General features: G+C 56.8%; 1 protein-coding gene across 5 annotated transcripts; it reads left to right on the forward strand.

Annotated features, from left to right (window-relative positions):
- Positions 1–5,995: 5,995 nt before the first annotated feature.
- Positions 5,996–8,774, forward strand: LOC138069668 (tubulin beta-2B chain). Of its 5 annotated transcripts, none has more exons than XM_068961001.1 (5): positions 5,996–6,120; positions 6,863–6,971; positions 7,272–7,382; positions 7,714–8,322; positions 8,668–8,774. In XM_068961001.1, the coding sequence occupies exons 1-5, from the start codon at positions 6,064–6,066 to the stop codon at positions 8,772–8,774; spliced, it is 993 nt and encodes a 330-aa protein (XP_068817102.1). In that variant the 5' UTR covers positions 5,996–6,063. The 5 variants fall into 5 exon arrangements, with proteins under 5 accessions (XP_068817102.1, XP_068817103.1, XP_068817099.1 ...); XM_068961002.1 differs by having other exon boundaries at positions 7,714–7,836; positions 8,563–8,774; XM_068960998.1 differs by having other exon boundaries at positions 7,714–8,774.
- Positions 8,775–11,786: the final 3,012 nt, after the last annotated feature.

The following is an 11,786-nucleotide window of genomic DNA, read 5'->3' on the forward strand; positions in this document are numbered from 1 at the left end:
ACTGAAGTGACTGAATACATATTGGGCATGTATCCTCAACGTTTTTTTTAATGGGTAGAGGTGTACAATGAACAAGCGGGGTGATCACTGCTTTTAGGTAATAAATGTAAGCCCTACGCTAACCAGGGAAGGGGCCTCCGGGAGCAGAGCGGCACCAACTCACTGTTCCAGGTGACCTGCTGGGGCTGGGGTGGGGGTGGGGAGGGTGGCAGGTCGCTGTGCTGCAGCCGGAAGAACAATGGAAATGTCGCCAGTAAAGAAGAGGAGCGGCTTCGCCAGCCAGTGGAGCAGACGGAGACTCAGAGATTGGAGAGCCCCTCCCGAAAGGGAGACGGGTGGGCAGGGTCAAGTCTCCTGGGGCACACTGTGGAGGCAGAAGGGGGCGGGTAGCACTGGGAAGGTAGACCACCCGGGTTGGAGTGGCCTCAGTGCTGTGCTAAGAATTTGGGCCAGAGACTGAACCACGGGGCATCGGTGGAGACGTGAGAACAAGGAGAGCCATCAGCCAGTCAGTGCTGAGATGCCTCTGACCCTTTGGTGCAAAATAAGGGGCAGTAAACGATGAAACTGACGTTAGTATTTAAAATATCTGCCTGCTGTCTCTGTGCTTATCACCTATCTATCTATCTATCCGACACTGGGAAACTTGGGGCACCATATTAGCATCAAGACGAAAAAATGCCTCTATATATTTCAGAGAGAGTGATAAGCTATTTTTAATTGTGGTAAAATGCGCACAAACATAAAATCTGCCCTCTCCATCGTTTTCAATTGCATCTCGGGCATTAAGCACATTCACACTGTGGTTCAGCCACTACCGCAGACCTCTCCAGGACGCTTTTCATCTTGCAAAACTGAAAGTCTGTCCTCAAAAAATACTCTCTCCCCATCCCCCTCCCCTAGGCCCTGGGCCCCCGCCCTCACCCTCTCTGCCTCTGCGAACTTGACTACTCTAGGTGCCTTGTATACATTAAATCATTATTTTTGTCTTCTCACAACTGGCTTATTTCACCAAGCACAGTATCTTCAAGGTTCATCCATGTTCCAGCTGGTGTCAAAACATCCTTCCTTTTAAAGGCTTAGTAGTACTCCATGCTGGAGAAGGGAATGGCAACCCACTCCAGTGTTCTTGCCTGGAGAATCCCAGGGGCAGAGGAGCCTAGTAGGCTGCCGTCTATGGGGTCGCAGAGTCGGACACGACTGAAGTGACTTAGCAGCAGCAGCAGCAGCAGCAGTATTTCATGCATGTGTGTGGACCACACTTGATTTGTGTTAATACATCTGTCTATCACTGGACACTTAGGTTGCTTCCACTTTGGGCTATGGTGAATAATGCCACTGTGGACATAAGTGTGCAAATATCTCTACAAAATTCTTTCAGTTCTTTTGAATATATGTGAGAAACCAAATGTTTTGATAAATTGTCTCTCTAGAGATTACTAGGGAAGAGCGAAATTCTCCCTGAGATTCTCTTAAGGAATAATTTTCTTGAAAATGGACCATGGATGTGCGGTGGCCAATGACAAGAAGGCTGGGCAGGTCAAGCCAAGAGTCCCTGTTAAAAGCTGACCTGCTTCTGCAGTGAAGGTGTCAATGACCAGGTTAATGGTTAATGGTGACCAGCCATCCAAATGCCAGAGGCAAAGGGTAGACAGTCACAAACACTCTGTGGACTTGTGTGCCTCTGTCTATCTGAACACACAGGTTTTAATTTTATTTAAGTGGCAGGCAAAGCTCTGGGGCAGATCTGGAAGAGAAGCAGTGAGCTGCCTGGATCTCCATGTGCCCAGTGGCTGGGAGACCGGTTTCTCCTGGGAGGGGGGCAGCCCCGCAATCACATTGATATTACACTCTACTTCAGCGACTGCGTGAAACTTAAAATGCACCCCCCATAGATTCCTGAGTGTAGCATTCATGTCATAAACTTATTTCTACCTTTGTGACTTTCTACCTTTCTACCTTTGTGACGGATTGCACCTGCTGGTCTTAATATTCCGGAAGGCTCCCATTCAAGGGTATTTTCTACCCTCTGCTTGCCTTTTCCGCACAATCTGGCTTGGTCAGGAGCTGTCCTTCACCAAGGACTCACAGAGTCCGCATCCTCTGGCCTGCCCTCCCCCAGCCCGAGAATCTCAGGGGCTCCGACGGTGTGGGGGAGGGCGCGGGCGTCCGGAGAGCGCGGTCCGACTCCCTCTGCCGACCTGCAGGACAAAGAAGGCAACGCTCGGCGCGGAGAGCCCAGCGCTCTCAGGCTGGCCTGAGGCCACTTTCACCCCAGTTCGAGGCCGGCCTCGGGAAAACTGCCAGCCTGACGGAGGAACAAAAGGGAAGGTCGCCGCCGCCTCCCCCGCCCGCACTCCGGGCCTCAGCATCGTCCTGCTCTGTCCCATCCTTTGTTACCTGGGCCGGCCGCTCCCACAGGGCCCCACGGCCGCGGAAGACGAGGCTCCGAGCCTCCCACCCGGCCCTTTGATTAGAGGGCCTGGGGCAGCCCTGCGGGAACGGCTGGCTTCCTATGGGGGGCGGGGGAAAGGGGGCCATCCACAGGGACAGTGACAGCTGAGAAAGCCCCCGTCCTGGGGGGTCCCAGGAGCCCCCCACCCCCCACCCCCCAGTCACAGTGTAGGGCTGGACCCCTTTCTAGTCCCGGTTCTGCGGCCATCGACTCCTTTACATAAATGTTAGGGCTGGTAGCTTTCCAATATTTCTAGCTGGAGCGCATTGAGACGAGTGAAAAGGGAAATGATGGATTTGCAGTCGCTTTCTTTCAGTTCCTCTTCATTCATTGGCTAAGTGTCGGTTGCCCAGGAAACCGCGGGCATCTCGATGGCAGAGTAGTCTGTCAGGCTACCCGCGCCGCGAGCTGGGTGTTAAGTAGTGAATGCAGGCGGGCAGTGGGAAAACCGGAAAGCTCTAAGCCTTGCAGTTTCAGTCTATGCAAAAGCACACACCTTGGTTTAAGAAAATAATGCTTTAACAATTCACTACTCATTCGGCTATGCAATGCCCCCCTCCCAATCAGACTTCTTCAGTTAATTAACACAATGACTCTCTGTGTTATCGATGAATGCAAAATCACTTGAGAATTTGCCCTTGAAAATACTCTGAAAAGCGTGAGAGCAAATAGAATTTTAGTAGCTTAAGGGGTATCTTACTCGCCACAGCCACAGACTGTCATGCATGAAATAAAGGTTGGATTTTAGTTTACAGTGTTATCTCCACAATGTCGAGGGAGGGGACAATTTAGAAATGTCAATGCATCATTAAAATTAATAGCATGTAAAGGACGGTAAAATATATTGCTCTAACACCTTCACGTCTGATGCACAGCGACCCAGATGGAGAGGAACTGTGTGTGATAAACAGGCAAAAAGAAATGCTGTGATGCCGGGAAAAGGAACTGAGATTAATTTTTTTTTTTTTTTTTGCTTTGAAAGCCCCTCACCAGCCTCTTCTCTGGCAGCTACCCAATACAGGTGAGGAGGGTTGGCGGACGAACTGAAACCTCACGGGGAGGGCTGGCCGCCTCCAAGACTCACCCTTGCCAAGCAAAGCCAGCTCCTTGTGAAAAGTAAGATACGCAGTATCCTGCTTCCAAATTGAGGAGGGGGCATGGAGCGGCCAACGAGGCTGGCTGCTCAGTAGAGGCGGGGGCGCGGGACGGTGCCCGGCAAACCGAAGGAGAGGAAAGCGGTGCTGGGGCCCGAAATGCTGCGTCCCCGAGGGCATCCGGGCTTTCCGAGGGACGAGTTCCAGCCTCACCCCGTCCTAAGCCCCCTTCCTGAGACAAAGCCCGGGGAAAGGGCGTTTTCCCCACATCTTCTTGGACACGAGTGTCCACCCCTGGCGGTGAGACAGGGGCCGGCGGGGCTCAGCCGCGGGGCGTGGGGCGGATCCCGGAGGGCGGCGGTGCTCTGCCCTGGCCCGCTCGAACCGCGCCGGCGCTTTCGCTCTGGCTGCGCGGGTGTGGCCCTCGCCTGCCCTCTTCCCGCGTGGTTCGGTCCCGCCCGAGCCGTCACCCCGGGTCCACCACAACCCTTTCTGCCTGGACGCGATCCCTTTCCTGAGGGCTGGGCCTGAGCCCTGACTCTGACTTGCGGCGTGACTTGGGGCGTCCTTTTCCCTCGACGCTTTTGCATCTGCAGGAGAGGGCAAGGACTCGGCCCTTGGAGCCCCGCAAGCGGGCACTTGGGCGACCTTCCGCCGCTCTGCCCCTCGGCTGGCCCCTCCCCACCCGGACTTCGGCAGCCGCCTCTGGGGACCGCCATCCCAAGCTGGGGGTGTCTAGGGGCGCCGAGCTTTTGTTCTCTCCGCCTCTCTTTGCGCTGGAATTGGGCTGAAAGCCCCCCTTCCGCCCGCAGCGGGAAGGGAGGCGATGACAGCTTGCTGATACTTGGGGGGCGAGGGGCGGTCTCACTCGACAGCTGCGGGCTGCGCTCCGCAGAGAGAACCCGGGTCATTCGACCCCTCTGGCCTGAGGATGAAAAGGGGTCACGTCACCTCGCAGGCGACCCGTCAAGGGTGGAGGTGGGGGACAGGAAGCTTCGCCCACGGAATTGCGGGGATGAGGTTCCAGCGCGCTCTCTCTTACACACACACACACACACACACACACACACACGAAAAGTAACAAAGAGATCAGCTCCTTCTTGGACTCCCTAGAAATGGAAGGTTTGAAGGCGTGTCGGGGCCGCGTCCGCGCACTCGCGCCGTGGGCCGTCAGGGTCGCGCGCGGCCCCGCCCGCCCGTGCTGCAGTCTCCAGGCGGGCCCCTCGCCCGCATCGGCAGCACCAAGGTTGGGGACCTCGTGGCCGCCTCGGCTTCCTGCGCCTGGTGGATGATGAGAATGTCAGCGGTGGGGCAGGGGGCGATCTCCCTGGGGACCCGTCCCCTTAGTGGACATAAGATGAACTGAGCCCAGTGTGGCGGTCAGACGCTCGGGAGTGGGCGGCCCACGCGTTACCAGCTCTTTGTTCAGCCGCCGCCCCGCCTCCGAACCCCACCCTCTTCTGATCGCTGGACGGTCCACCCTGCGCGGCCAGCCAGCCACACCCACCCCACCGGCTTCCAAGGAACAAAAGCCGCGGGGAGGAGGGGTCCTGGGTACCAGCCGGGGAGCTGCGGACTCTTGGACAGGGTCGGGCAGGGCGGTGGAGGCCCCGAGGTGGCCCGGTCCCCGGACGCCGCGGTCACAGAGAAAGGGAGAGAGGGGCCCTTGGCAGAGACAAAAGTGGGGGCGCACGGATCCTGGGGGCGGGGCGGAGGGCACCCTGGGGCCCTTGGGCCTTACGTGTCTAGGGTCACGGCCCTCCGGCCCCAGCAAGCTGTCACAAGGACGTCCTCCCGGGGCCGAGGTTCGGCCGCCGCACCGCCCGGTGGATTGGGGAAAGGGGCAGCCGTCTCCTCGGGGAGGGTGGCTCAGGGGGCTCCGTCCGAGGGTGGGAGAGGCGCCGCAGTCCGCGGTGGTAGCGAAACCCAGGCCACCGCCGCTACCACCGGCCGGCGCCCCAGCACAGCGCGCTCCTTTCCGGAGCACCTGGCGGCCCCTGCACCTGTTCAGCCTCCCATCCCCACCCGCCTGGTGCCCGCTCTACCCCCACACCCGGCCTGCCATGCTGGTCAACCTCGCCTCTCCACCCTCCCGCCCTCGGTTCCTTCACCCACCCCCAGTTTTCGGTGCCCAGCTTCCTCCCCGCCCAATCCTAGACAATGCGCACGCCCCCCACCCGGCTCCGCGCAGCCCCCCGGCCGCGCCCGGCCCGCAAGCCTCTGCCGATTGGCCGCGGGCCCGTGGTCCAGCCCCCTGGACGGTCCCTGGGGCCCGGAGCATTACGTCAGCGGGGCCTGGAGAGCGCTAGCGCGAAGGGGACTGGGGGGCTCGGGCTGGGGGCGCGGCCTGCGCGGGCCGCCCCACCCTCCTTGTATAAAAGGCCGAACCCGCGGGGCCGGCGCTCTCAGCCGGCTGCTTCCCGAGCGCGTTCCCGGTGACCCCGCAGTGGGTGTGCAGGGGGACCGACAGACCGACCAGACGCCGACCCGGGCCAGAAGCAGCGAGCCGGCACCATGCGCGAGATCGTGCACATCCAGGCGGGCCAGTGCGGCAACCAGATCGGCGCCAAGGTGGGCGCGGCGCCCGGGCGGGGTCGGGGGGACGGGGGCCAGCCTGACGCCCCTCGGGGTTCCGGGCGCGAACGTCGTCCTGAGCGGGCCCGCGGCTCCCAAGTGCAGACCTTCCCGGGCTCTGTACTGCGGAGCCGGGCGTGCGCCCGCGGCGACTTTCGGCGGGAGTGGGGGGAACCCCTCAGCTTGAGGCTGTGACTCGTCTGGCCCCTCGGTCCCTGGCCGCCCCTCCCTTCTCTCCTCTAAACCTCGCACGCTGGCCCGGAGCGCGCGCGGGGGTGTCCGCGGCTGTGCGCCTCTTTCGGGCGGGGCCTGGACTCCGGGAGAATCGGTTCTACTCGCTCGAACTGTAGTCGAGTGGCGGGGGGAGGGGCGAAGAACGAGCATCTCGTGGTCCCCGGACGTGCCTTGAATCTAACGACCCCCTCCTTCAGCCCTCAGGTCCCCGACCCCTTCCCACCCCCCGCGCCGCTGGGCGCCCCACGCGCCCGCCGCCCAGTTGCTAGCCCCTCCCCTCCCCGCCGAGACCCCCGCCTCCCGCCTCCCGCCTCGAGCAGCTGTTCGCCCAGGAAACGCCCAGTTTCAACTCGGTGACCCTGCAAAATTCAAGCCCTGCTGCTGTGCGGGTCTGACTGCCCTGAAGCTGCGGAGACGCTGGGCTGTCGGAACTGAGTTTTTCATTGTGTGTCGCGGGCCTCTCGGCGGTGGGGCGTGGCCTAATGCAGCTTTTTCTGTGTCTCAGTTTTGGGAAGTCATCAGTGATGAGCATGGCATCGACCCCACTGGCAGCTACCACGGAGACAGTGACTTGCAGCTGGAGAGAATCAATGTGTACTACAACGAGGCCACCGGTAATAAATCGCCTTTACCCTGCCCCCCTCCCCAAGGGACTGACCCCAGAAGTGTAGCCCCGGGGAGGGCGGTTTAGCTGATGTAGGAGTCCTATTTTCCTTGAGGTTTTTTTTTGGAGTGGGGGGCGGGGAACGGAGGTGGGGGGTGGAGGGGGGTGCTCCTTTGAGAATCTTGTGAGAATCCAGTCCTGTGTCCTTTGTTGGGGATACAAGCAGTGCCTGCAAGGAAGGAAGCTGGTACCAGGGGCCCCTCTTCTGAGATATCTGCCCACAGGTTTGAGTCCTGCTCTGTCCCCACAGGTAACAAGTATGTGCCTCGGGCCATCCTGGTGGACCTGGAGCCGGGCACCATGGACTCCGTCAGGTCTGGGCCCTTCGGCCAGATCTTCAGGCCCGACAACTTCGTGTTTGGTGAGTGACTGGCATGGCTGATGGCCTGGGAGCTAAACTTATGCTGGACAGCTCAGGGTGTGACCGCCTTAGAGAAAGTATGGAGCTGTGTGCTCATTTTGTCTTAATATATAACCTAAAACAAAAGGTCTTTCAACCTCTAATAGCCAGGTCCCTAACCTTCCTTATTTATAATTATGTCCATGACCAAATATTTTAATGTTTGGTTATTTTAATGATAACCTGAAATCTTATCTGAACTCTGACTCACTGAGCTCTGTTAAAGGGTTTAAGGTGAAAAGGAATTTAATGCAATCATCAGTGACTTATGAAGACTCTCTCCCTCTGGCAGGCCAGAGCGGTGCCGGGAACAACTGGGCCAAGGGCCACTACACAGAGGGCGCCGAGCTGGTGGACTCGGTCCTGGACGTGGTCAGGAAGGAGTCCGAGAGCTGTGACTGTCTGCAGGGATTCCAGCTGACCCACTCGCTGGGGGGCGGCACGGGGTCTGGGATGGGGACCCTTCTCATTAGTAAGATCCGCGAGGAGTACCCCGACCGCATCATGAACACGTTCAGCGTCATGCCCTCGCCCAAGGTGTCGGACACGGTGGTCGAGCCCTACAACGCCACCCTGTCCGTGCACCAGCTGGTGGAGAACACAGACGAGACCTACTGTATCGACAACGAGGCGCTGTACGACATCTGCTTCCGCACCCTGAAACTGACCACCCCCACCTACGGGGACCTGAACCACCTGGTGTCGGCCACCATGAGCGGGGTCACCACGTGCCTGCGCTTCCCGGGCCAGCTCAACGCCGACCTGCGCAAGCTGGCCGTGAACATGGTGCCCTTCCCGCGCCTGCACTTCTTCATGCCCGGCTTCGCGCCGCTCACCAGCCGGGGCAGCCAGCAGTACCGGGCGCTGACGGTGCCCGAGCTCACCCAGCAGATGTTCGACTCCAAGAACATGATGGCCGCCTGCGACCCGCGCCACGGCCGCTACCTGACCGTGGCCGCCATCTTCCGGGGCCGCATGTCCATGAAGGAGGTGGACGAGCAGATGCTCAACGTGCAGAACAAGAACAGCAGCTACTTCGTGGAGTGGATCCCCAACAACGTGAAGACGGCCGTGTGCGACATCCCGCCCCGCGGCCTGAAGATGTCGGCCACCTTCATCGGCAACAGCACGGCCATCCAGGAGCTGTTCAAGCGCATCTCGGAGCAGTTCACGGCCATGTTCCGGCGCAAGGCCTTCCTGCACTGGTACACGGGCGAGGGCATGGACGAGATGGAGTTCACCGAGGCCGAGAGCAACATGAACGACCTGGTGTCCGAGTACCAGCAGTACCAGGACGCCACGGCCGACGAGCAGGGCGAGTTCGAGGAGGAGGAGGGCGAGGACGAGGCCTGAGCCGGCTGGAGGCGGAGCGGAGGCCGGGTAGGGAGGCCGGGAGGAGACGAGGGGAGGGGGGCTCGTGGGAGGAGACAAGCACGGCCTGGGCTCATCGAGGCGGGCGCTGGGGCTCTCTGGTGCTCTTCACTGTTGCCTGTCCCTTTTCTTTCTTTTTTTAATATTGATGACGTCCATGTAACCTTTGAGACCCTTCTGAACTACTGTTGTAATGGCTGAAATGACATAAACGTTTGTGTCCTAACGGTGTCCTCTTTCCTGCCTCCTCTTCTTTATTTATCAATTTAAATGTCACTTTCAGACACATTCTACTGAGTCCTTCCTTCAGCCAGCGAAGGGATGGGTAAATGCTCAGATGAATTTACTCTTCAGCTTCAGAAGGATAAAATCAAACCAACCAATTTAGGAAGGGCAATGAATCCGACTTTTAAGATCCCTTAAAAAAAAACTTTTATTGGCTGCGAGGTAAAGCTAGTGGGGATTCCCCCAGCAGAGGTCGAACCCTGTCCCACTGTCCAAGTGGAAGTGGACGGGCAGAGTCCTAACCAGTAGACTGCCAGGGAATTCCCTTAAGATGCCTTTAAGTAAATATTTTATTAGCTGAGAGATGCCTGTTTGAAAGCACACTGACTCTTCTCATGGAGAAATCCTACTCCACCTTTATCTCCTACAAAAAAAGAAAAACTTGGAATAGTTAGTGTGTGCACGCAGCACAAGGTTCCCAGCGCAGAGTGGAGAGTCAGCCTGACTTCGGCCTGCGCCTCGGGCTCCCTTCCCTCCCCTGGAGGGCAGGCATTCTTCTATTGTTCTGCTTCTTGCATCCTTGCAGAGCTATTCTGTCTGTCGTCGCACCTATGTGGATTATTCCCCGTTTTCTTTCTTTACACCTTGCTGCTGCTAAGTCGCTTCAGTCGTGTCCGACTCTGTTTGACCCCATAGACGGCAGCCCACCAGGCTCCCCCGTCCCCGGGATTCTCCAGGCAAGAACACTGGAGTGGGTTGCCATTTCCTTCTCCAATGCATGAAAATTAAAAGTGAAAGTGAAGTCGCTCAGTGGAGTCTGACTCTTAGTGACCCCATGGACTGCAGCCTACCAGGCTCCTCCATCCATAGGATTTTCCAGGCAAGAGTACTGGAGTGGGTGCCATTGATACTAATACTGTCCTCTGCCTGTTTTTTCAGTAAACAGTGTATCTTCAAAATGCAGTTACCTGCCTCCTTTAAACGGATGCATAGTATCCGTGCTGTATTTTATTTAACCAACTCCCACACATGCAGGTTGTTTATACTTCTCTCTTACAGTGCCTTAGTGAATAACTTTGTGTGAATTTCCCTAAGTGGAATTTTCTGTCAAAGGGTATATGATACTGCGACATTTTAAGGTAATGAAATCCCCTGTGCTTAGGAACAGCCACAGATTCATAATCCTTGATACACTAAAATCCTCAGGCAACTTTTCCTTCCAGCAGTTATGTTTATGCATGTTAACTACCTGAATTTATATGAAATTATAAATTCTGGATTGGAGAACTTTAAATAGGTAAGCCACTGTAATTTTCAGTTTGCTGTGTTCTTATCATGCAGATTTGGAATTTGAATCCAAGCCAACCTCTAGACTTTCCCTCAATCACTAAAGAGCCTGTGGGTTTTTAACATGTGATTTTTCAGCTACGATTATATGGTTCTCTGGGATCAATTATGCTTTGTCAGAAAGGTGCCAATGCTCTGCCTTAAGGCAGGGTCAGTTAAGCTGGGCCAGATAGTTTCATATTTTGGGAAGAGGAGTGGAGAATAAGTAATAAATGGATGCGCAAAACACTTACTAACAAACCCCACTTCAGGGAGGAAAAAACACCAAGGAGACTAGACTTATGATTTTTTTCTAATTTTTAGACAGATTGAAAATTAGAGGAAATGTTACTTTAAATCTGACCCTGTATTTGTTTGGTCCTACTTGGCTCTACTCCTACCTGTGTGTGTGTTTAAAGAGGAAAAGAAGGAAGGAGGGGGCGCGAGGATGAGAAGGATGGAGGGTGGATAAAGGAGTCACAGATTCAAGAGGCTGAAGCATGAAGGCCGCTTCAAAGGAAAGATGTGAGCAGTGCCATTCTAAGTAGTGGGAAAACAGGTTCCTTTACCAGGTGCCACCCCCATGGAAATGAGCAGCCGTTCACTTCATGATATTACACACCCTAAAGCCCAGACCCGTGCTGAGGACTGTCAGATGGGTGAGGAACCAGTGGCTTCTGCTTTCATTTTCTACATTTAACACCAAACTGGCAGGTGCCTTTCCTGCTGAGCTGGTGGAAAGCCTCCAACAATCTCACCGAAGGGGAACGTTGGACCGAAGCGCCGGAGCACTTGGACAGCTGCCGGGGCACCTGGGTCTGCCCTTGGCCGGGCCTTCCCGCAGCCGGTCAGACACAGCATGCAGAGCTCCGGAGGTGGGGGGGATCCTGCTGGTGCCCCTCGGCACCCTGGAAGAGCCCTGCTTCTCCTTCCACTCGGGGGAAAGCAGTGGACAGGCGGCGCCCAGCAGGCAGGCTGCTAGCCTGTCAGCAAACCTGCGTGGGCACCGCGAGGGCTCACTTCAGCACAATTACAGCGGGGGTGCCAGACTGAACGTCAAGCTGACGCTCCAGGGCAAAGCTGGAAAAGCCCAGTAGTATAAAGGGACTTGAAATGCTGCTTAGGAAAAGACTTGGGAAGTAGGGACACGCACAGACTAACACCTGGGTTACCAGACACTTTCTGAAGCCGCTATTTCCTTTGTCACATTAGCGTTGTGTGATGGGATTTGTTAGTGGAGGTGACGGTATGTGTTTCCAACACCATTTCCTCAAAGGAATTATTCCATCCCTCCCCCCAACCCCGAGATTCCGCCAGGAGGACATTCACTTCTGGGCAGGTGTGGGACCTGAATAACAAGACCTGCTGAGATATGACGTGGATTCAGAAGCTGCGGTTAGGGATGGGGGGCTGGAGTCACCCCAGGAGTCAGAAAGAACGGGA

This window comes from Capricornis sumatraensis, chromosome 22, assembly GCF_032405125.1.
Source record: "Capricornis sumatraensis isolate serow.1 chromosome 22, serow.2, whole genome shotgun sequence".
NCBI lineage: Eukaryota > Metazoa > Chordata > Mammalia > Artiodactyla > Bovidae > Capricornis > Capricornis sumatraensis.